General features: G+C 42.9%; 2 protein-coding genes across 5 annotated transcripts in view; one reads left to right on the top strand and one right to left on the bottom strand.

Annotated features, from left to right (window-relative positions):
• arhgef25a (Rho guanine nucleotide exchange factor (GEF) 25a) overlaps positions 1-11,840 on the top strand; it is a 51,957-nt gene extending 40,117 nt beyond the window's left edge. For all 3 annotated transcript variants that reach the window (XM_086067086.1, XM_086067088.1, XM_086067089.1), the window contains 13 exons: positions 13-146; positions 2,042-2,108; positions 2,660-2,763; positions 2,879-2,948; positions 4,763-4,852; positions 5,557-5,649; positions 6,361-6,411; positions 6,491-6,568; positions 6,686-6,877; positions 7,700-7,880; positions 8,119-8,348; positions 8,434-8,553; positions 10,830-11,840. In XM_086067086.1, the coding sequence (XP_085923212.1) occupies positions 13-146; positions 2,042-2,108; positions 2,660-2,763; positions 2,879-2,948; positions 4,763-4,852; positions 5,557-5,649; positions 6,361-6,411; positions 6,491-6,568; positions 6,686-6,877; positions 7,700-7,880; positions 8,119-8,348; positions 8,434-8,553; positions 10,830-10,949 (1,530 nt within the window). In that variant the 3' untranslated portion in view covers positions 10,950-11,840. The remainder of the gene's footprint in view (positions 1-12; positions 147-2,041; positions 2,109-2,659; positions 2,764-2,878; positions 2,949-4,762; positions 4,853-5,556; positions 5,650-6,360; positions 6,412-6,490; positions 6,569-6,685; positions 6,878-7,699; positions 7,881-8,118; positions 8,349-8,433; positions 8,554-10,829) is intronic.
• On the bottom strand, positions 7,164-24,013 carry LOC147179580 (cGMP-dependent protein kinase 1-like). 2 transcript variants are annotated; one of them, XM_086067090.1, is made up of 22 exons: positions 23,698-24,013; positions 22,656-22,922; positions 20,409-20,547; positions 19,569-19,635; positions 19,398-19,497; positions 18,898-19,011; positions 18,652-18,757; positions 18,521-18,584; positions 18,353-18,430; positions 17,434-17,528; positions 17,291-17,356; positions 16,796-16,870; positions 16,620-16,716; positions 16,410-16,549; positions 15,738-15,827; positions 15,223-15,364; positions 14,999-15,162; positions 14,798-14,920; positions 13,982-14,044; positions 13,839-13,905; positions 13,093-13,227; positions 7,164-7,851 (listed from the first exon to the last, which is right to left on the bottom strand). In XM_086067090.1, the coding sequence occupies exons 2-21, from the start codon at positions 22,876-22,878 to the stop codon at positions 13,129-13,131; spliced, it is 2,112 nt and encodes a 703-aa protein (XP_085923216.1). In that variant the 5' UTR covers positions 22,879-22,922; positions 23,698-24,013; the 3' UTR covers positions 7,164-7,851; positions 13,093-13,128. The 2 variants fall into 2 exon arrangements, with proteins under 2 accessions (XP_085923216.1, XP_085923217.1); XM_086067091.1 differs by lacking the exons at positions 20,409-20,547; positions 22,656-22,922; positions 23,698-24,013 and adding an exon at positions 19,851-19,894.
• Between the last annotated feature and the right edge of the window lie 62 nt (positions 24,014-24,075).

A 24,075-nucleotide genomic window follows, 5' to 3' on the forward strand; every position in this document is an offset into this window, starting at 1 on the left:
CTGCGTCCTCAGGACACTCTGGACACTCAGTCCACCTCTGTTGTACCAGATGACAGCGGCTCCATCCTAATGGACGACACCTCCAGCCAGTGGTCTTCAGCAGCTGAGACCGAAGAGGAACGGAGGAGCGCGCTAGAGAAAAGCTTGTAGGTTTTCTATCCAACATCCAAACCCGCAGTATGTTCGGTCACAGTTCACTACAAATATTTCCTCTCTCAAAATGATTTCTCTATTTTGCTTGTCAGCAAAAACTGCATTTTTTTTTAGTGTACTGGATAATCTGATTTATTTCAAAATAATCAGTATTAAAAGACAACTACTTTGGATGGTTTATTCCTTGAATTTTTGTATACTACGGAAGTGTGGAAACATTTTTGATTGGGCTATGTCGTTCGAACGTACTGCTAAATCGTTCGAAAGTCTTAATCGGTAAAGTTGTTCAAACATTTTATCAAAGTCAATTGACCTTACTGCTAAGTGGCAAAAAAATCTCAGTCCATTCGAATGTATTGTTACATGAGGTGTACCAAACTTCCCATCTCTAGTAGCCTATAGCACAGGACTGTTGTGACATGTTATTTTATAGCTATGCGTGCAAACCCACAAACCTAGCAGCATTAACGTAGTTTGGAAGCTAGAGGTGACCGCTAGCTTGTATATGATGGCGAACCAAAAGAAGATGAGTGAAATATTGCCATGGCAGCAGATTTATCAGAACAGACTACTACAATTCTGTTTCATATTCTTCTAATCATAATTTGATGCAGTTGATCTGACCAACGGAAGATTTGCACAATTAAACTTTCACTAAGATAGCTAGCCTCGTTTGCTGAACTGGGTAAAGCCTCTCGCTAATAGGAAATGCTAACCACAGCATTAAGTACCTGTGCTTTTTGATTTTTGTGTGAATTAAAAGTTCAAGGTTTTGGAAACAAAACAAACAAAACTGATTTTTCTGAAACTCTCTGGGTAATGTGTCACTCATTTACTGTGAAGAAAAACACACTTTATTTTCATGACATAACATTTTTTATACGCCTAACACTGATATTACAACTTTATTCATTTACCAGTATTGTTTTCCACATAGCCTTTTGTCTTTTCACTGTGGCTCAAATGCTCCGTCATGAAACCAACTGTGGAATTATTAACTTCAAGCAACTGATATCAGAATTAAATCACTCATCACACATTAGTTAGATAAGAAATGTCATCTCTAAGTACGTTTTAAAGACACAATAAATCACGTCTTTTTAAAGAAATCTATAGTGATTTTATAATTGTGTCGTGAATTGAAGTCATCGTGATCATTGAAGTGAGCGTCGAATGATGTTTTTGGGAAGTACATTTTGTCTGCACAGATGCTTAACTTCTAATTCAGGCAATGTATTCAAGCCGTTTTCCGGTCAGCCAAGTAGTTCAGTGTAACAGACCGTGTTGAATGCAGTGCTGAGATCCAATAAAATTCAAGCAGAGCTGAGTCTCTGTGCAATGTTGTGGTAAAGTTTTGACTGGAAAGACTCACTTCATCATGCCAAGGATGTGTTTAGCAGTGTCCTTGCCGGGATTTACTTAAAAGGGCTGATTTTTGGTCATGTTTGAGGTATTACTCATGTTTGAGGCATCTGTTGGTGATGAAATAGCAACAGCAGTTTCTGTTGATTGTTTGCAGAGGATAAGATACCTTGAGGTAACTTTATTTTTATGCCATACATGGTAATTAGTTCATTCATTCATGAATTTTCTTTGCTTCCATTTTGTAACAAAATGTGTTCTTTTGAGCGCCCTCACGTGTTATGCTTTTCAATTTTTCCGAGTTCCCAGAATGGATCAAGATACAGCAATCCACAGCAATTTTTACATGTACACAAGACCTGAACATGATTTACAGTAGTTCTAAATGAATAACATTCTGCTTTCCGGGACTGTTGCATAAGTTTGCTCTTTAGTGAGCACAGCACACGACCTGGTGAAAGCGATTCGAGGTTCTGGCACTGTGAAAATGAACTCAGACATGCACGTGACATTTATCTCTTTTCAGGTACGTACTGAGGGAGCTTATTGAGACGGAGAAGCATTATGTAGCAGACCTGGGCCTCATAGTGGAGGTAAAGCTAAAAGAACTCGAAATCCTTATCATCACAATTTTGGCATTTTTCTCCAGCCGGCGCTGTCTCCAGTTTGAAACAGATTTGAGGAATTATGAGATTGGGGGAGCATCAAGGCAGTGCCTCTTCTGCTGCCTCAGATAGCTTCAAATACTTTAGTTCATACAGAGGTTGTCGTCTTCGGAAAGTATAGCATCATGTGGGAAGAAATATGCTGATGTGTTATTGCTGCAGGGTTATTTTTTTATCACATGTTCACATATATGTGATTTTAAATGAATTTTGCATGAAAAAGAAATGCACGCTACTTTTGCCATGACAAGCGTTTTAGTTTTAATTTGAGTTCAATTTTCTGCTTAACTTAACCGGTAATTAGGGTTAGGGTTAGGGGGTGAGAGTTAGTGTAGGATCAGGCGATTTTGCCCACAAACTTGACTGGAGTATGGTAAAGTTAACCGTTGGGGTTTGGTGTCCAGGAGTTAAAAAAGTACTGTCACATAATTATAGTGAAAATGTGAGCGCACATTAGCATTTGTGTCGTTCTCTTGCAGGGCTACATGGCCACAATGAACTCGAAAGGTATACCGGAGGACATGAAGGGAAAAGACAAGATTGTTTTTGGGAACATTCACCAAATATTTGACTGGCATAAAGAGTAAGCTCTCAATTTTCTTTCCTCCCGCCTGCTGCGTTGCGTTAAGTGGAAGACAAAGGAACAATGGCTCAGGAATGATTACATGCATGTGTGTATGTTTGTGTTTCCTCTGTAGTTACTTCCTGGGAGAGCTGGAGAAGTGTGTGGCAGAGCCAGAGCGACTGGGTCAGCTTTTCATTAAACACGTGAGTATTGCTGAAGTGTACACACACACACACACACACACACAGACACACAACACACATGCAGTGGGTACATAGAGCTAAGAATGCATACAGGGAGTCTGTTGATAATAAAGTGGTACCCAAGAGTTTGAGCCGCCAGCGCACCTCACGAGAGCTTATTTCAGCCAGCATCAATGGATTAACTCTGTGCGCTTTGGATTTACGAGGCACTTTTTAGTGAAATGAAGTAGTGAGGTAAGAAGGAGAATATCCAGCAGATGTTATCTTGAAGTTACCATTCGATTAAGACGACGGTTGCTTTTATTATGGTGAGTTTGTGCTTCCTGTTTTGGTTAAGATTGACGTTGACTTGATAGGACTGTCAGTTTGAGCTTCATGAATGATGAATTGACTCGTACACTCTTTTTGTGATTATGCCTGCATTTCGATCCATCCCATCCATTTATTTTCTTCTGCTTATCTGAGTCGGGTTACGGGGCAACACGCTTCCCTCTCCCCAGCCACTTCGTCCAGCTCTTCTGGGTGAATCCCAAAGCATTTCCACCCCAGCTGGGTGACAGTTTGTCCACCGTGTCCTCGGACTTCATTAAGGCTTCTTATCGGAGGCATCCAGGCGGCATTTTAACCAGATGCCCGAGCCGCCTTCTCTGGCTCCTCTTGATGCAGAGGAACATTGGCTCTACTCTGATCCCCTCCTGAATAACTGGGCTTCTCACCCTATTGCTAAGGGAGAGAGCCCAGACACCCGTGATCTTGTTCTTTTGGTCATGATTCACAGTTGGTGACCATAGGTGAGAGTAGGAACAGATCGACAAGTAAATCTTTACCTGTCTTAGCTCCTTCTTCACATGACTTATATATTAGGCATTCCATGTAGATGTTCACTTCCACTTAATGAATTATGAATAAAAAAATGTGCAATTTAAAAGGGCCCAAAAAACAGCAACTGAAACTTCTTCCCTATCTTTGCTGTAAGTTTGAAATGTATTTTGTGTTGCATGAAAGAGTTTGGACTGCTATAGAGTCACGGACTAACGCTGAATTCCGAAATTGGATTTGTTTGTATTGGTTAAGTGGTAACACATGTCGACAGGACACTGACACTGATTAATTCGTCTCTGTCTGATGATGAAGTCGCTTCTCCGTAACACTTGAAACAAACCGACGAGGCTCAGTAGGTGAGAAAATCGACTTGCGGTTCGAGTACAGAAACTAAATCTGAGCCTGGTGTCATGCTGTGAAAACAAGCAGAGGCGAGCTAATCAAAAGCAGAGGGGTCCAGTCTGCTTTCTGCAAGAGCTGCGTCACCAAAATGCAGCATGTGTGCATGCGCAAACGCTCATCGTAGCATACTTACAAATGTAAAAAAAACAATCCTGGTCATTGCCGTGTTGCAAGACGTCCATATTCAGGTGGAGCAGCTCAGCGGTTTCTAAGTAACAAAGCTTGTTGCTAGGTACAGCCTGATGCTGTCGACGGGCTCTAAAAAGGCTCCGGTTACACACGAGCTAAGCTAAGCAAATTAAACATAACCTAGACACTCCATTAGGACTCTCAGTACAACCCCACCACCAAAAGTCCATTTGTCACAGAAGAGTGGCTGCTATTTGCTTCATTTCTCAGAAACAAATCACAAAGAGTCTTTTTTTTTTGTTGTTGTTGCAAGTTTTACATACTATATATCATTTCAGTATTTGCAATTCAGTTGAATAATTTCTCTCCTATTACAGTAAAGCATTGGGAAACGCATTAGTTTCACTTTCAGACACGTTTGAATCAAGTTTGACCCAATACTCCATTTGTTTGCCCTGCAGGAGAGGCGTCTGCATATGTATGTGGTGTACTGTCAGAACAAACCCAAGTCAGAGCACATTGTCTCAGAGTACATTGAAACCTACTTTGAGGTGAGTAGCTCACACTCTTTTAACAGACTATTGTGTTTAGGTTAGGGTTACCTTCGGCGCAATTAATGCCTCAGATTTGGTGGGAATTAAAAGTGTAATGTTTCCCTTAGAAAAAGGTGGGAATTAGTATAATTTTGTCACTTCACTTTCAGTTTATGTATAAAAAAAAGAACAGCTTATAATAAAGAATGCGTAACCTGAAGATGATTAACAGTGCATGTTAATGCTGGAGTTATCTGAATATGAGTCGGTTTACTTCACCTGCATTCTCAAACAGGAATTTAAAAAATGATTATTGTGTTTGCTAAGTGGACACAAAAAAAATCAATGTAGATATACTAATTTGTCTTTAATACAGAGATGTATTTTACTTCTATTTAATGAACTGTCTACTGTAAAAAAAAAAAGGAAAAAAAGAAGACACAATATACTTCAAAATTGTGTTTTCAAATAGCAACTAAAGCTAAGAGAGTGTGGGGAGCGGGGGGGGGGGGTCCTCATATAAGCCATTCAACCATTCAACTTCAATGATAAAGTAAATGCTTCACTCGTTACATTTAATACGTTGCACCTATGACTGTCTGTGACACAAGACAAACTGATAACTAAAAATAAAACTGAACACAATCATTTTCTGCTGTGTTTACGTGTCACATTCAAGGGTGTCACTGTGGTTGTGTCCACTTTATTTTTGTTGCTTCCAGGAGTTGCGTCAGCAGCTGGGTCACAGGCTGCAGCTCAATGACCTGCTCATCAAACCTGTCCAGAGGATCATGAAGTACCAGCTGCTGCTCAAGGTGAACAGAATTAGATTTGAGTCAGAAATTTCAAATTCCAAATAAAGTTCCTACTTTCTTTGTAAGGCCCCGTCCACACGAAAGCCAGTTTCAATGTATCCTCACAAGTTTCTTACAGTTTAAGGTTTCGGAGCTTGAAACCTATCACTTTTGAAACCGGGCTCCAGAGTGGAAAGATTTCAATAAGCGCCCCGTACGCGTCCGTCTGGACACCTTATGCAGGATACTCCTCCAGCGATTACGTAATGGTCGCAGCTCGATGACGACTGTCTCATTGTCGCAGATTGATTCTTCTTCTACGCTTTCCGTTAATTCCCTGTGGCTGCGCTACAGCGCCACTCCAGACTTGGCATATACATTACAGCCGTTACAAACGTCCTCAGTGTCTTCTTTTGGACACACGCAAGTCTTGAAATGCTTCTGTGTGTACGAGATTTGTTTGAGGAACCAACTCTGCTTCCGTCTGGACGGGGCCTAAATCAGATACAGCGTGGTGGTCCTAATAAGGTGTCTAGTGAGTGCGCATATAAACCGCATGGACTTTTAGTGAACTTCCTTTTAGTTCTGATATGAAGATTTTTGCTAAAAAAACAACTTGTACTTATCAAACAAATGGTGCATTTAGAACCCATGAAAGTTGGTCCAGATGCCATCACCTCTGAGTGGCAAAACTGGAATGTTCTGGTGACCATGCTGTGTTTGTTTGAGCAGGACTTCCTGAAGTATTACACCAAAGCTGGGATGGACACAGAGGAATTGGAGGTGAGTGTTCTGCTCTATAAAGCTTTAAGGTTGTGTTTTGTTTTTACTTTCAGCTCTTTTATTTTTGCATTTTAAACAGAAAGCAGAAGAAGTGATGTGCTTTGTGCCAAAACGTTGCAATGACATGATGAATGTGGGCCGACTCCAAGGCTTTGAGGTAAGTCCCAAGGATTTGGATTGCAAGTCAAAAGGCAAAAAAAACACAGTGCTTGTGCTAACTATAGCACAACCGCTTCCTCTTTTTCTTGTGTTTCTGTTGTGGTATGGGTACAAGGGGAAGATCACAGCCCAGGGGAAGCTGCTCCAGCAGGACACCTTCACCGTTACTGAGCAGGACAGTGGCTTCCTGTCCCGAGCCAAGGAAAGACGGATCTTCCTGTTTGAGCAGCTGGTCATTTTCAGTGAGCCCATTGACAGGAAGAAGGGCTTCTCACTTCCTGGGTACATCTTTAAAAGCAGCATCAAGGTAAGTGCTTGCATGAGAAACAACTCTTCATTCATTAGGTTCAGTCAAGTCAACTTTATTTATCTATAGCTATAACTAGTCTCTAAGTATGGAGGACCCAAAAAACAAAACAAACAAACACACAAAATAAGTAAATAAAAGTGAAAATAAATACAAATTTAAAAAAATTATAATTCAAAAATATAATTATAAATGAAACTAAAAACAACTATAATAATAATATCAATAAAAGTACAAAATACACTTAAATTAAAAACGAGATTCAAAAATTTTAAATAAATATAAAAATACATGTGGAAATAAATACATGAACAAATATATAAATAGAATTAAGGATCAATCAATGAATAAAAATGATCTGCTCTCATATTTATTTATTTCATGCTGTAGACGCTGTCAGTTTGAAACGCGTCATCAAAATAATCCAACCCAAAAAACACTTAGGACCGCCCCCTCATTTAAATAATTTCATGACACATTTCATGCTGACAGCATGCTGCAGCATGAAAAAATATATAGGAGTTTTTATTGGTTGATAATTAATTCTATTTTATATATTTATTTTTTAAATTTATTTCCACATTTATTTTTATATTTATTTTTATTTTTTGAATGGCGTTTTTATTTTTGTATTTATTTTTGCTATTCATATAGTGGAACCTCGGAGATATATATAACATCAGTGACATCCCTTGGTCTAAACACTCCATCAGGGACAGAGAAAACTCAGAAAACCCATTTAGGAAAAATGGTAAATGGGCTGAACCTAGTTGATTCCATAAAAGTCAACATGGCGGAGTTCTGACATGGGCTGTGTTCCAGGTGAGCTGCTTGGGGGTGGAGCCCGCTGCGGAAGGTGATGACGCACGTTTTGTGTTGACTTCGCGCAATCCTGATGGGAGCGTAGTGCGCTTCCAGTTGCTGGCTTCCTGCCCGGAGACGTGCCGAGCCTGGGTCAACGACGTTCTTCAGATCTTAGAGACACAACGCAACTTCCTCAATGGTGAGCCTCACACGCCTACACTCATAATTATGTTTTAGCTCTGGTGTAATTCACTTTATATGAGCACTAATGCATCATGGGAGGAGGGAAATTGCTTTCAAGAAGGTCTTTAAGTGTGTGGCGTCAGTCCAATGGAAACTCACAGAAAAGCCCAGAACTTTTATGACCGTAAAATCCCATGTATAATACGCCCACAAAAAATACCCTTAAAAAGCCATTTTAAATATTTTTCTTTCAGCCTTACAGTCACCTATTGAGTACCAGCGGCGAGAAAGCAAGTCCAATAGTTTGGGTCGCTGCATGAGACCGCCCGTGTCCACCACCAGTGCCCTGAGACCTCACTCCTCCGCTTCCATTGATCGCCACAGGCTGCCCTCCCTCCATTCTCATAACACGTCCCTGCCCGCCCTTCATCTCCCCAGTCAAGGCCCGGCTCGAGGACCCAGTGAAACCTACTTACTGCAGGATGTAGGTTACCTCACCTGTGTTTAACATAAAGTCATTTTTATTCTGACCTTGATTCCCTCTTGAACACAATATTTTGCATTTGCAGCGTGTTCTGGTCCGGCCGTACCCTCCTGACTCCATTTCTCCATCGCACGTTCAGCTGACCTTATCTGATTCGCCCGCCGTTTCAAATGGGCTGTGCACACCAACCACACAAACTGCACAGGTAGGGCCATATTCTCCTGTTCACACTACCCCCCCCCCCCTCAAAAAAAAGAGTAAAGTTTAGGGAAGAGATTAAAGCAGTGGTTATTAACTTTTTTGGATGTACTGAACGCTTCTTTGTTGGGAAATATGATTTTTATTTTTTTCCAAAAGTTACTGTTTACTGGTGAACAAAATGAACAGGGAGAGTAAGCCTTTTCATTGGGTCTGCCTCTCTTCACTTTGAATTCAGAAAGCATTGTGTTCTTGTATTATCTCCATGCAGCTTAAGGAAGTGTTCCTTTAGTTTTGCTCGGGGCAGCAGATACATTGAAAAAAGCAGATGCCCTAAAATTGAACCCTGTGGAACACCATACGTTCCATTATACACGAGAATTCATATTGCACATATTCGTCCGGCCATTATTATTTTTTTGCTCAACATAGTTTAAGTTTAATTAAGTGATTACAATAACAAAGAAATCACACGACATACCATCACAACAGTCACAAGTCGACTACTAAACGCATCAAATTCCCTGCATCACAGATCATCTGCAGCCAATGATGACCAAGCGGGTCATATGAGTCGATTGTGCGCCTTGACCTCCGCCCATCCCCTGAGACTGACTCACTGAACCTCTGGGGTTCGATCGAACCCAGGTTAAGAACCACTGGCGAGATCAAGTTGTCCTTGAGCAAGGCACCCTCCCCATTTCCCAGCTCAAAAGGTGCAACATTGTTTGCGCTTTGCCCCTTTAAAGCTGACATCTCTCCTTGCATGATTGTCATCATTTGGTTCCATGTGAGGTTGTGCAACACACAATACCCAGCAGAGTGTGAGTTGAATCTCCCCTTAAGGGATTCTAATCAGTATAATAAATTAAATGTCTTAACAGTGGGATGGCAATGTGTTTATGCATGTAAACTAACTAACGAAACAAATCAGGGACTCCTAATACATTTTTTTAAACTCCTACGAAATCCCCCCCGTTGGTTGACAAAGAAACTAGATATGAGTACTGCTTGAACTTTGTATTAAATTTATGGCTATTTATATTGCACTTCTTCAATTCACTGCAAAGTTTCTCTGAAAGCACTTTTTAAACCACAGTCCCATTCTCCATATTATGAAACCCTATTTAAACACACCCACCTGGGCGGAAAGACATTTTGAACACAACCCAGCCATGATGGATACAGAGAGAGAAAAGTGGGCTTGAGAGAGCAATGCACATAAACATTGTGGCAATAATGATAGAAAGATATGCAATACTTTGAGACAGAAAAAGTAAGCGGCGCATAAACAACATATTTCAGTACTCAAGCAGCAGAATGGTGGAGCAGCTGGTGAGTCTTTAGAGACTTTTCGCAGCAGCCCGACCATATCCTGAATATCAATTTTTAATCATGTTACCAATACAAAGTAGGGAAACATTTTTTTTAAATCGAATTTCAAGCTTTCTGTTGTTGAGTATTACTTTACCATCAGCAACTCTGTAGGGCTCGGGTGTAACAGGGTTAGTTGTCCACCGTGTTCTCGTTTGACTCAAGCTGGAATGGCTTAGTACATAACAAACAGGAAGCAGGCTGAGGCTGCGAGGAAGTGGGTAAGCGATGCCTATCAAAAGCAGATAATTGTTTCCCATACGTGGCCTTGGGTGAATAGGAGGAACTTCACACTGAGGCTGCACACATTGCATTGCTTTCTTTCACGTGTACATAAATATGAACATTTTTACAAACAGGGAATGGCAATAAAGGTTTCACTTGCGCTGAAAAGTTAACTCATTCACTGCCATTGACGGCTATAGACGTCAAAAATTCATTTTAACTATTTTTATTAGTTTTACATTTTTTTCCCACTTTTGTTAACAAGAGTTTGAAAACCTCGAATTTTTTTATTGTATTAATACAGGTATAAAAATTGGGATTAATCGTGAGTTAACTAGTGAAGTCATGCGATTAATTACGATTAAAAATTGTCATCGCCTGACGCCCCTAATTTTTAATCATCTTTTCTTTAAAAAAAAGTTGATTAATTTACTTTTTTTAAGATTACATTTTTTAATCGTAATTAATTGCATAACTTCACTAGTTAACTCACGATTAATCACAAATTTTACATCTGTTCTAAATGTACAAAAAAAATCCTAGGTTTTCATACTCTGTTAAATAGAAATAATTCAAATGAATTTTTGACGTCTATAGCCGTCAATGGCAGCGAATGAGTTAATGATAACTTCAATAAATGGTATTGAACTTTAGAGTGTGACAAATGTTCCCTATTCCGCGCAGAGGGTAGGCGACGGCTACCGGAGGGGTCAAGCGGATTCTGGAAACCAGGCTCCATTTTCGGGTCCCTCAGCTGGACGACGCCCGAGCAACTTAGCCCAGCTTGCCGAAGATGACCTATGAACTCTGATGGTTTCTGTCTCGTGAAACAGAAGGACTGCATGAAGACTAGAAGACACGTCTGTTGTTGTTCCAGAACTGACACCGGGCTTGGGAATCTTGAAGGAACTTATGAAGGAACTTTAGGCATCACCTGTAAATGACTCTTTCTTAAAAAAAAAAATCACCGTGCAGGATTCCGCTGGGCACTCAAATGAAAGACAATCACTTTGACTGCTTTTTACTTGTTTGAGAGTTTGTAGAAGGGACTGTGGGAGTTGGTTTGACTATCAAATGTTCATTCCTAATTGGGGAGGTCACTGGATTGTGCCTTTCAGTTTGTAAGCACCAATGTATGGACATTTTTTTTTTCTCTTTTGATTTTTTTTTGCAAGGATGTGCATGGGCTCTTCCTTCCAAATACCACACAATGACAGTAATACACCTGGTGGCTCCCTCTGCTGACTCCGTTGACAGAAGCAGGAAATACTTTTATTGTGAATATTACACCAATTCAAGAGTCAATGAGAGAAAGACTTGCTCTCTATGTTCGCAACAGCTCCCATTAGGTGCATGTGCCGATTTTAGTTTTCCAGTCTCTAAGTAATATTTTTATTTTTGAAAGACGGGGTTCGGCACCAGAAGGCCAAGTGTGAGCGGTGAAGAGCACAAACCATCTTCGCTAGTATACTCTGAAGACACATTTTTGCTTTCGTTGCGCTTTTGCTGGACAGGCAGAGAACTCTGGAGGACGCCAAGCGTCGGACACTGCAGGCTGTGTGTTTATTTGGTGTATCGTTATTTTATTGATTTTCTATTATTTTAAACTTCACTCCAAAGCTGAGAAGTGACTTTTATTTTTATTACTTTAGGACTGTGATGTCCAAGAATAAAAAAGAAAAGAAAAGAAAAACAAAACAACTGTAATCAGTTATTTGCTCACTTGTTTTTTCTCTGCATTTATACAATATCTTAATATCTGTGCTTCTTTCTTTTTTTTTTTTTTACTTCTTATTTGATCAAAATTATATCTTGAATGTTTGAGATTTTGGGGTCTTATAAGGCCGAAGGGAAAATGTAAAAGCGGCACACGAGGAATGTGAACCAGGGAGCAACGACGACGGTATCAGATTGGGAGAATGAAGATACTCCCCATCCTAGTCTAATTTAAGAAAGGTTTTTGATGATGTGGGATATAAGAATGAGTACAGTCATCATGAATGCGTTATATTATAAATCTAAAAACACCAGCTTTAGTGTAAGGTAATTATCATTAACTAATTTTTTTGTTACCAATGAAGTAATCAAAATGGGTATTGTACATTTTTCAAACATTTATTTTCACTTCCGTACTCAAGTAATTTTTTTTTGTCTGTACTTTTAGTTTTTCTCAAGAGCAGATGATTGGTGCGTCCCTACTGTGAGTACTTTAACCAACTCATTTAGTCCAAATGTGTTGAAGCTGTGAGCTGGTCGTGTTGTTAAATGCGGGGGAAAAAGTCAACAGAGCCCCCTTGAGGTAGTCTTTGGCTGTAGAAACACCCAGGTAAAGTAGTCTGAAGTTGTCTCTTATGTCAAGATCTCTTTTTCTTTTTGGCCAGTAGAGGACGACACAGTGCTTCCTCTCCAAATATACAGTACAGTATCAAAGGAGTAAGCCTTTTTTTAAACTCGAATCCTAACATCTATCTATCCATCTATCCATCCATCCATCCATCCAGTTTTTGGACGGTACGATAATGTGATTTTTATTAACCTCCACTTTTTAAGAAATAATATCAAAGTCAAATTTCAAACCCTAACCCTAGTTTAAAACCCTAATTTGAAACCCCAACCCTAGTTTAAAACCCAACTGTGAAACTCTAACTCTAGTTTATAACCTAATTTTTAATTCATAATGTAAATTTAAAACCATAATTTGATACCTTAACTCTAGTTTAGAACCCTAATTTCAAACAATTTGAAACTAACCGTAACCCGAAGTCCCATTGAAAATGAATGCAAAGCTCCTAACCCTAGCACAATGCTAACCCTGTCAAACAGCCCTACAAATAGCCCACTTCCGGTTCGTGATGAAAAGGGATTGGGGCGCATCCACGAGCTCCTCTGAACGCGCTGGTGTTGGTCACATGACTCTACGACCTTCCGTTCCTAAAAATAAACCCACTTCCGGTTTGGTCCTCCCTGCTGTTTGCTTGTTGCGTCAGAACTCCAGGTCCCATCCCGACTCCTCATCAGGGGGCGGGCCTTCTGCGTCTAGGGGGAAGTGGTCAAAGTTGCTGCTATCCAGCGGGCCGTCCACCTGAAGGCAAAAAGCACATACATGCCTTTGAGTACAGCCTGAAAGCAGCACGGTACTGATGACAGCGTGAAACTAACACGTCAATTCAACATGTATTCGACAATGGCAGGATTTCAAAATACTTTTGGTGGCAGTGTGACTAAAAGGCATGTGGGGAAAAAACATATTTGATGGTGGTATAATTCAATAGGACTGATGGCAGTGTGAAACCAATAGGAAATCCATGACATGCTGCCAACGGCAAGACAACAGCGTCGACTTTACTCCTGGGCAACTCAAACCAGCTAGCATAGATGCTAATTTGGCTGCTCCTACTGAAGATGGGAACTTACAATTTAAGTCACCGTGGTCAGAATTTGAAACAGGACACTAAACGAGTTCTTAATGTTCCTCTCCACTTCAGCAGTTTTTGGGGCATCCTCAAACGGCCCGTTTTGTTCAACAGAGCCCTTTGCACTGGATCACAGGATGTGCTTGTTTTTGTTATTTCTTGTTGGGTTAGGTTAGTGGATTTTTAAACATGCATTGATTGGTCCTTTGGCCATTACGGGGGCGTGAATTGAACATGCTATCGCCTTTGATGCCGCCCGCCCACGTTAGCCGGCACTCACCCTTGGCGTGAAGGGGCAGTCCATGGTTCCCTGGTGGAGGCCATCCCAGTTAAAGCCTTCAAACCACCTGGTCGGAGGAGGAAGAGGAGGACATGTTGCTATGACAACAATGATCATCATGAAAGACGCGTCGTGTAACTCACTTGTGCTTCTGGATATCCTTCACGCCATTCTTCTGGTTCCCGAGACGTTCCGAGGGATTGTCCCTGTCACACGCACATGAACACACACACTTTCACAACCCCTGTGGCGGCCATCTTTAGCATTCAATATCAATTTCAAAGCATTCTGTATATCTTCAAAGAGAGCAAGCCATTTTCTCCATTTTAGATTAGTCAGTAATTCATAAAAAAATGACAACTACAGGTGTGGATGGACCAAATATATAAATTCTTGAAAATATATTACGTTTGCCAAATTTAGTAAGTAAATTACCTGTTACAAGCTTTGAAGGGAAAAAGTAGAAGCAAAAGTAAAAACATTTATTAATTGCCATTACCAATAACAACAGGGCAGCCAACTGCACTATTGGTATTGAAATTAGAAAAAGCCAAATGGTAGAGCTGATGACATCTGTGTTCACCACTTTTATTGAACACTCAAAATATATAAATACATATATATATGTATATATACTGTATAGACAAGCTTGTGCCTTTCAGAGCACCTTGGAGATGATAACTGAATGTTCAATGATGTTCCACTCCACTGGCAGCGAATGAACTCAAATTTGGAAGTGGGAACACATACTCTAATCGACATTAACACAGCAGCAGTAAAGTCATAATGGCAGTAAGCATTTGCGCGTAAAACCCTTGTTCAGTCGTCCAATTTAATGCCACTGCAAACTACCAGGTGACGCGCCATTTGTAACCTCGCCTCTGTTTGCTAATAACCCCAGAGGGATAAATACTAATAGGTTTTCTGGATCTCAAAGTGGATCTTTGCCGGGCCACAACCTGCAGAGTCTCTTGATGAGGTTGGCGGCACTCTTGGCAATCTTTTTGGGGAATTCCACCATGTCGATGCCCCTCAGGATGATGTTGTACGTCTTCATCGGGTCCGAGCCGGAAAACGGCGGACTGTGGGACCGGGAAGTAAATGACGTGCTGAAGCTAACACCGTAACCATGCTAACGGCAGAGATGTTGTCACACTGACCTTCCACTGAGAAGCTCAAAGACCAGAATCCCCAGGGACCAGCAGTCGGCTGAGGTGTCGTGACCTTTGTTCAGGATGATCTCCGGGGCCACGTACTCGGGAGTCCCGCAGAAGGTCCAAGTCTTCTTCCCCAGGCCCACCTTCTTAGCAAAGCCAAAATCCACCTAACAGCCAAACATGGCATCAGTCCCTGTCAGCGTCACCAAGCCCTTGTTGAGACTCACCAGCTTGGCGTAGCCTCTGTGGTCCAGGATGATATTCTCCGGCTTGAGGTCTCGGTAGATGATCCCCTTACAGTGGAGTTCCGCCAGAGCCTCAATGACGCACGCCGTGTAGAACCTTGTGGTCCCGTCGTCAAACGAGCCCCTGGTGGCACGCAAAGAAAGTGACACGGTGCTCTTTGGGATGCGATGTTGATGATAAACACACGGCCACTTTCTCATATTTTCACTTTGGAATTTTAGGTAACCAGCTGGCTTTTTGATAACTTTCCTTTCAAGTTTAAATAATACACTTTATTTATACTGAAACAGACCAGGCTAACCAAACCAGGCTTAGACTACAGATAATCAGCACTCGCTTCAGAGTTAAATAAAGACAACTATTGCAATGTTGCAATTTTTCTATCTTATCAACCTCATGACTTTCAAAGAACGTAAAGTCTTTCACCCAAAAACACGGTTTAGAGGTCCTTGACAGAGCATGGGCTCGCATGACGGACATGGACGGCGACACTCACCTGTCTCGTAAGACCGTCCACAGCTCTCCGCCAAGACAAACCTCCAACAGCATGTACAAATATTTGGGGTCCCGGAAGGTCCGATACAACCTGCAGCAGGTGCGTGACACATTTACGGTCATTCAAAATCAGTGGTGGGACGTAACCAAGTACAAAAACGGTGACACTGAGCTTAAGTCAGTTTTGTAAGTGCTACAACTGAGTGAAGATTCGCCAAGAAAGAGGAAGATAGCCCCTCTCGTCACATCCTCGGGGGAAATACACTTTCATTGGCATCCCTTCCTCCAAGCTAACAGCTACTATGGATGCTAATCACATGAAAAGAAGCACAGAGATTTTAGATCAAGATTAGAAATACATTGAAATTAATAATCATCAGAAAGCATTTTGTCAGTGTTGTTTTTGTTTTATAGTTTGAAGTGTCACAAAGACCTTTTTTCTGCTTTTTGGTCACAAACCGGTGTTTTTGGTGAGAGCAAACCTAATCCTAAAGAATTGGAAACACAAAAAATCAGGTGTGTTGGAGATCCCAAACCTGTAGGAATCCGGCTCTCCCCGGGTCTGCAGTATCTCAGCTTCGACTTGATTACGCCGTGTGAATGTCGGCGTGACTTAACCATGACGAGCAAGCTCCAAAACAATGATGATGTGAGCGTGTCGTGATCATGTCACCTGATGATGAAGGGGCTGCGGACGTCCATCATGATGCGGCGTTCCGACAGGATGTGTTCCTGTTGCCTGGTGTCCAGGATGTGGCGCTTCTTCAACACTTTGAGGGCGAACGAGCGGCTGGTGTCGCTCTTCAGTTGCACCTAAAGGCGCCACGGCCGCACGTTACAGTATCTCGCGCATTAGCACGATGCAACCGGCGCACGTGCCCACCAGCTCCACGCGGCTGAAGCCCCCCATGCCCAAGGTGCAGACCACACGGAAGTCGTCAAGCGTTACGTTGGAGAAGAAGTCGTCCTCCACCTGTCGCCTGCGTACACACATGTCAGCTCGCCATTAGTTCAACATGCTAGCCGCTAGCTAGTTAGCAATGTCCGCCGCTCACTCACTTGGCTTGGACTTGGTCGTCATCGCTCTGCTTGTTGTCGACTTCCTCCAGGCCGCTGATCAGCTGCTTGAAGGACCTGCGGGAGGGAGTGGTGTGAAACCGACGCGCCTTGGATGGTGCCGTTGAAGACAACACGAAACCAGACGCGCATCTGACGCGCCTCGGATTACAGCGTTGTCTTTTGACATCTCATTGAACATACACCAAACACAGGAAAATCAACACGAGATATTGATTTGGCGCAGCGGCACGGCTCAGGTGGAAGAGTAATCGTCAACCCGAAGGTTGGGGTTGCACCCTTAGACCGAGTAACATGTCGAAGTGTCCTTGAGATACCAAATGTCAAGCAAATGTCCACGTTCAATCAGAGTAGGAAGAAGTTTCCGGTCCTAGTGCCAGCACCTGCTTCCTCACAGCGTGACAGCAAAATGCCTTTGATGACTATGTGTCTTTGATGGGGTGTGAAAAGGACAAAGAGACACGCACGGCCACTCACTCTCTGTCCACCACCAGGCAGGTGACGGCGCCCTCTGCTGTCACGCTGGATGTGCGCACGTCTTCCCTGCGAGACAGCCAAAGGCGGCAAGTTGGAAGGCGGTACCACGCAGACAGCACCGCCCGTCGGCCATGTTGCTTCACCCTTTCAGCGCCTGCTCGCCAAACCAGTCACCCTTGGACAGCGTCTGCACCACCACCTGCTCGCCACTGGAGGCGCTCTGCTGCCACACGTTCACCTGCACAGCCAGGTTGGAATGCTTTGCTTTGCTTTGCTTTGCTTTAATTGTTGCTTTGGCAAATACTGGGATTTTCTTCTACAAGCACGGGTAGAGCATAGTGGTGCAATGGATCATCCTTGATCTGTGATCGATTCAGATCAGGCTCCACGGTTAGGATCACGCTCGATCTGCAGATTGGTTGATAAGGGGGGGCTGCAATGTGCGCATTCACAAGAAAGCAACACGATCAGTCCACTCCACATTCACTATAATAGCAGTACCAGTGGAAGTTGAAAACCCTTGTGGATCACGTAAGTTGCATGTATGGGAGCATGGACCTTTTTCACACTTCCACATTTTGTGGCCGGAAATACATAATCGTTGCGTTTTGCGACTTCCGGTGTGGCTCACAGCGACTGTAACGACGACGCAGGCGAAAAACAAAAGCCACTGTATCGTACTGGGATGCTCTTCCTGAGTTTTAAACTTTATTAAAGTAGCCTTACCTTTCATTTCATTCGTTTCCCTGCGACACAAAACTAAAGCAGAAGTGGATTCGAGCGATTCGGCGGGAGGAAGGACCACATTTTATTATCAGGAAAGGGCAGCATGCGACTAGTCTACAGGAGCATTTCACATCTGAGGATTTTGTGTTGGGGTTAAAATCAGACGCGTGGAACCCGAGGCGGTTCCAAGCCATTTCCTCTTGGAAAAACTTTACACCGCCAAGGGAATCTATGTTTGATCGATGCTGCAAGCAAACGAGCCCTCATCGAAAACTTGGGTCAGTACATACTGGGATTACGACACACGTGCAAAAACAGGAAATGGGCAGTGCTCACCTGACCCTCGCTGATAATGAAGAAGGTGTCTCCTGTGGCGCCCTGCCGGATGATGTAATCACCGTTGTTGTAGTGAGTCTGATGCATGCACAAACAGACACATAAAGAGTCACATGAGCAGAAACGACCTCCCTTCAACGCACGCGCGTCGGACGGGTCTGGACTCGCCTCCTCCAGAACATCAGCCAGCTTGCTGAGAACATCCTCTGGAAGGGCCTGGAAAGACGGAACGCTGGCAACGGCAGGGAGGCGGGGCGTCAACATGACATCATGCTGTGATATCATGGCGTCAAGTCTACCTTCGCAGAAAGTCCATGTACTGGGAATGTTTAATGAGGCCGGTCCTCATCATGATGGTCTGGAAGCCCTGACGATCGATGGCCCACAGCTTGATGTCGCTCAGCGCTGCACGCACGCGCACACACACACACACACACACACACACACACACACACACACACACACACACACACACACACACACACACAGGATGCGGAGGAGCATGTCTGGACTGCGCTAGATTTAGGGGGCGATGTTGTGCGTACCCGTCACCGTGGCAGTGCGCGTGCAGTTGTACAAGATGGCGAGCTCGCCAAATACTTTTCCGGGGCCGATGGTGCACACCTTTTTGCCACCTTTGCTCACCTCCACCACGCCCTCTGATGACACAAGTGTAAAGACGTACACTGGACGTGACTTTGGGCCTTTCGCTGTCAGGGTTTGTCAGGCGGGCTTTTTACGGCAAGAATGGCAGAACGTTCAGCAAAGTTCCTCCCTCGCGTGGCGCTGAAAGCTGATTGGTCATTTGCAAAAGATTCATAAGTGAGTGACAGACTTTGCGGACACACGCGTCTGAGCTCAAATGAACCGAAGACCCGTCCGCATTGGCCACGTGAGGAGGAGTCTTCAAAGGACCCAGTCTGTGAATTTGGACACAGCGAGCTTATCACTTACCGCCAATAGGCGGCGTGAACTGACAGCACTTCCTGTGCCGAAAAAAGAAAGAAGGAATCAACGACAAAAGCAAAAGGTGCGTGCGGCTAACCCTCAAGAACGTAGACGCTGGATCCGTCGTCGCCCTCCTGGATGACGCGGCATCCTTTGTCCAGGCTGGTGGGCCGCATGCAGTCCAGGATGGTGAGGATCTGGACCGGCGAGAGCAAAAACCACGCAGACGTCAAAGCCAGGACAAAATGGACGCTGGCGAGTTTCTCACCTGTCCGTGTTCCAGGTGCTTCATGAAGTCGTTGTCCATCAGCGCTCTCTGGATCAACTCGCTGGACCTGCACGCAAATATGCCAACACGCTTTGGCTCCAATGAGTGGGATTCTCTGGGGCTGCCTTAGAAATCCCTCCCCGTCCACTAGATACCGAGTTAGCCATTTTGTCAAAATCCCTACACTGCGGAACTTTTGGACAAATTTTTGGCTGCAAATTGTATCCAGGTTTTCGTACAAAAAAAATGGAAGGATTTTAAAGGCAACAAGGGCGTACTTACAAGTGAGGCCAACATCGGCCGAACATCTTGTCCCAAGTCAGACCTTCAAAATGAAAGCACATCGTTTCAGCACACTGACTTGCCTTGGGCTATACTTGGGCCAACACAGCTGATTCAATGGATCAGCTCATCAGCAAGCTCTGCACAAACCTGATGAGTCTGATCATTTGATTCAGCTGTGTTGGCGGAGGGAAACCTCTGCAGCCCACGACCTCCGCAGTTGCCCATTCCTGGCCTAAGCGGTGGCCTCTTTGACAGCCACACTCAAGCACAAAATAGTTTGAGCCACGTCTGGTCACATTGTGATTATACTGCTTTTATTTTGACAGGACTTGACCAAATCCAAAAAGATTTGTTATTGCTTCGCTTGCTTTTCTAAGCTTGTTATTGCCTCGGGTTGTTAAAACAAGCCAAAAGCTGCATTTGTGCAATACGCCTTGCGTCTCTTACAGGAAGTTCCTGCACGATACAACTCAATATAGTTCTCGTAGTACAGAGCGAAAATGGCTAGGCCCAGACTGTGAACGGTTCCTGATACAGCCCGGGTGGGGGTCTCACTCTTTGCTCTTGCAGTAGCTGGTGAGCGTGACGTCAGTGAGCTGGGCGGGATCCACAGCGGCGGGTTCTGCCGAGATGGCCTGTCTCTTGGTACGCTGAGGCTCGTCCAGTGATGCCGCCGTCCCTGCCGGAGCGCCACCTGTTGGACGGCGAAAAACACAACCTCAGCCGGAGTGGACCTCCACAGCGCGGCCCCTGAGCAGAACATTTTGGATCAGACTGACGCGATACTGCAACTCCGCAGCCTGACTACTATCTATTAGGGGTGTGAATTGCCTAGTAATCACGATTCATAGGTCACGATTCGATTCGATACTGATTAATCCCGATACTAATCTATAAATTGATTATTGAGATTATTATTTTTTTTACTCAAATTTAGAAAATACTCATCAGTAAATTTGTACATGTACACTGTAAGATTTGTATGAAAATGTATTTATTCATCTGAAAATTTGGGCTTATAACCGAGCCACTGCATTTAACAAACAGTTGCAGTCATTCATGTTTCAACAGCACTGAAATAAAATTTTAGGCTTAATGTTCCATTAATATAACATTCTTCCATGCTTAATGTGTGAATCCTAACCCTAAGTAGGATGTTTTGTTGAATATTCCCTTTAAAAAATGCATGTTTAAAAATCAATTCGGCCGCATATCGAATCGATTCGAGAATTGCGCGCTGTAATATCGCGATATATTGCCAAATCGATTTTTTCTAGCATCCCTACTATCTATTATTTATTTCTCCGTTCGTGAGTTGGCTCGTTCATTGGCGTCATGATTGGTGTGTGCTATAAGGCCCAAAGGTTGGCGAGGCCGCAAGGCAAAGAATCTGGAAAGTCTTCTTTCAAAAGAACAAAAAGACAAATAAGATGCGGATATAACAAAAATAATAACAAAATTCCCAAAATAATATTCAAAGCACACAACAACAAAAAAGACTCGACTCGACAAGCGCGAACAATGAGCCGACAAAGACAGAAAGAAACCACCAAACCAAATCTAAGCCAACTGACAACAAGGAACATCTGGACAAGACATGATTGGCCCAGGCCAGGGAGATGATTGGACGACATAAACGACCTAACAAACAGGACCAGAAGCACAAGAAACCAAAAACAAATACAAATCTCTCCAAAAGGCCACCGCATGACAATTGCTTAGTTAGCTGGTCCCTTCACGCTTGCTTTGTGAGTTCACTTTGGGCCGTTTGCTAAATCATGGAAGCTGTGAGGGTGTTTTCTAGTGATGGCAAAATCAAAACTGTGTTTTGGTACCATACCGGAACACAGGCGGAACTTGTGATTCGAATCGCGTTCCCAAATCTGTCTCAGAATCAGGATGTCACGTGATAGTTGCCTTTTGCATTCTATTACGCCTCCAAACGTCACATTGTTTCAGCAAGTGAACGTGAACCCTTTTCTAAAATTAAATAAAATCCGACCATTGCACTATATTAAAATGTCTTGAATCTGAAACAAATCCAACCTAAGTATACTTTGTATGTAAAATTGCCCTGGATGCTGATTCATCGCTCTACATAATAAAACGTCAATAGGCGGTAGGTTCAGTGGGAACGCACTTGCACAATGTGTTGAAAATAGTTCGATATGCAGGTAACCCCGGTTCAAATCCCTCTCCGGACAGCTTGTTTTTGCAGGTCATTCATTCATTCATTCATTTTTCCTCTCTGATACTTTCTGTCAAAACTTAAGATGCCCTGTTGCAAAAAACCCTAAACAAATGTAGCCTACAGGTTTTTGATTAAATGTGATAGTACTGTGGGTTTCATCAGAGCATTTAAGTCATGTGGAGAGGCAAAATTAAAAACAAACCAAGTATCCGCAAACAAAAAGCTCATTTGTACTTCTATACTTATTTTGACGGGGTGGGGGTTATTCAGTTTTTGTTTCCCATGTTATTATTTCTCTCCCTTATGGCGTCCATTACAATTACAGTATAGGCCGATTGCCAGTTGTGTAAATTAGGTGATGACAGAGAGCAAATAGTTAGTTTCCTTACTGGGGAGCTAGCAACACTGCTCTACTGTTTGATTGTAATATTTTACAAATGGCCACCAGATGTCACTGTGGGGAGATGTTTGGAATGTTCCAAAAGATCGTTTCCTTTTGTGAATCAATTGTTTCAAATAATTTGATCGTTTCAAAGTTCCATTTCTGTCATCCCTAGTGTTTTCATGTAGAATTGCATGTGGTTAGCTTGAATCTCTGAAGGCTTCCGCACCTGCGTCGGAGGCCTCGACGACAGCGTCGTCAACGCCCGGCGCCGAGCTGCGATGACGGTCCAGCTCTGCCCGCAGATGTCCAATCAGGAGCTCTTTGGCGTCCAGCTCCAACTCCAGCTCGTCGATCAGCTCGTCTCGCTCTATCAGCTCCTGGATCTTCAGCTGCAGTGCCAACTGCAGGTCACGCAGCATACCGCCGCCACCACCCTTTGTCGCCGCCATTGTCGAGTGGACGTGCACTGAAAGCGCAGTCAGATGCACACAGGCTACAAAAAAAAAAGCTATACGAGTTATTAACCGTTCAAATTATATACAACCAACCAACAATAAAATATTTATCAAATGAAACACTCTCAAATTCGACCACTTAGTACTGCAACTCAAAACAGCACAAATAATGTACAAAGCACACAATATAAGCAACTTTGCCACAGTATCCAGAAGCTGTTCGCGATCAGAGAGGGTTACTGTTAGAAGGGGCACAAGTCATTTTCAACAATCCAAGATAAGAACAAACATTACGCAAATTTGTGTTTTTCTAAAACATATTCATTTATGGAACAAGTAAATACAATTAATAAAGTGTGAATCACTTACTGTGTTCAAAAAGAGGTTTCAAACTATTTTTGGTATAAACTAAACATGAGTATAAACTTGTTTTTATTTTTTATTTATTATTGAAACAGAATAAGTCTATTAACGTAGAATGTGGTAGGACTGCATAAGTTCTTGTACTTCCTACTCCCTTTGAGCATGCAAACTGCGTTGAACTATGGCATCTATTGATGAAGCTTTTCTTTTTTTCAATTTTTCTTTTTCATATCTTGTAATATTTTATATATAATCAATCTTAAGTTAAGATCAATGTTCACACAATATTAACAAAACACACGACAAAATCACTGATATTTGCGGCCCAAAATAAGTGTGAAGAATTTGGAGACAAATCTCTACTCGTTAGCACTGAAGCCGCCTGTGGGTGTGGGACACACAAAGTGCAACTGCTTGGGTCTGTGTCAACAAACAGCTGCCTAGCCTTACCCCCGCTCGTGTACTCGTCTTCAATGAAAATTTGTAAAGACTTTGTGTCGGCGCATCCACGGATAAGCTGCTCGGTGCTCACGCTTCGACCAACAGCAGACGCCACACGTGAGCGCGCACAGCTGATTTTGACAGCGCCTACTCAGCAAAAATAAATAAACAAAAAACAAGTCAAGAATCTGCCACAAATCTCGTGTCGATGAACAGTAAGCACGACGAGCCAGACTTGTAATGCATGCACTCCTATATGACTCATAATTTATATTTGCAATATACATTGCATTCTATAATGACGATTACTCTCAAACGCGCCATAATCGAAATCCCTCCGAACGCTTTTATTTTGTGTGCACCGTTTTCCCTCCCTACCGCTGGTGG

Source organism: Leptonotus elevatus, chromosome 2, assembly GCF_054856555.1.
Source record: "Leptonotus elevatus isolate MCC_2025b chromosome 2, RoL_Lele_1.0, whole genome shotgun sequence".
NCBI lineage: Eukaryota > Metazoa > Chordata > Actinopteri > Syngnathiformes > Syngnathidae > Leptonotus > Leptonotus elevatus.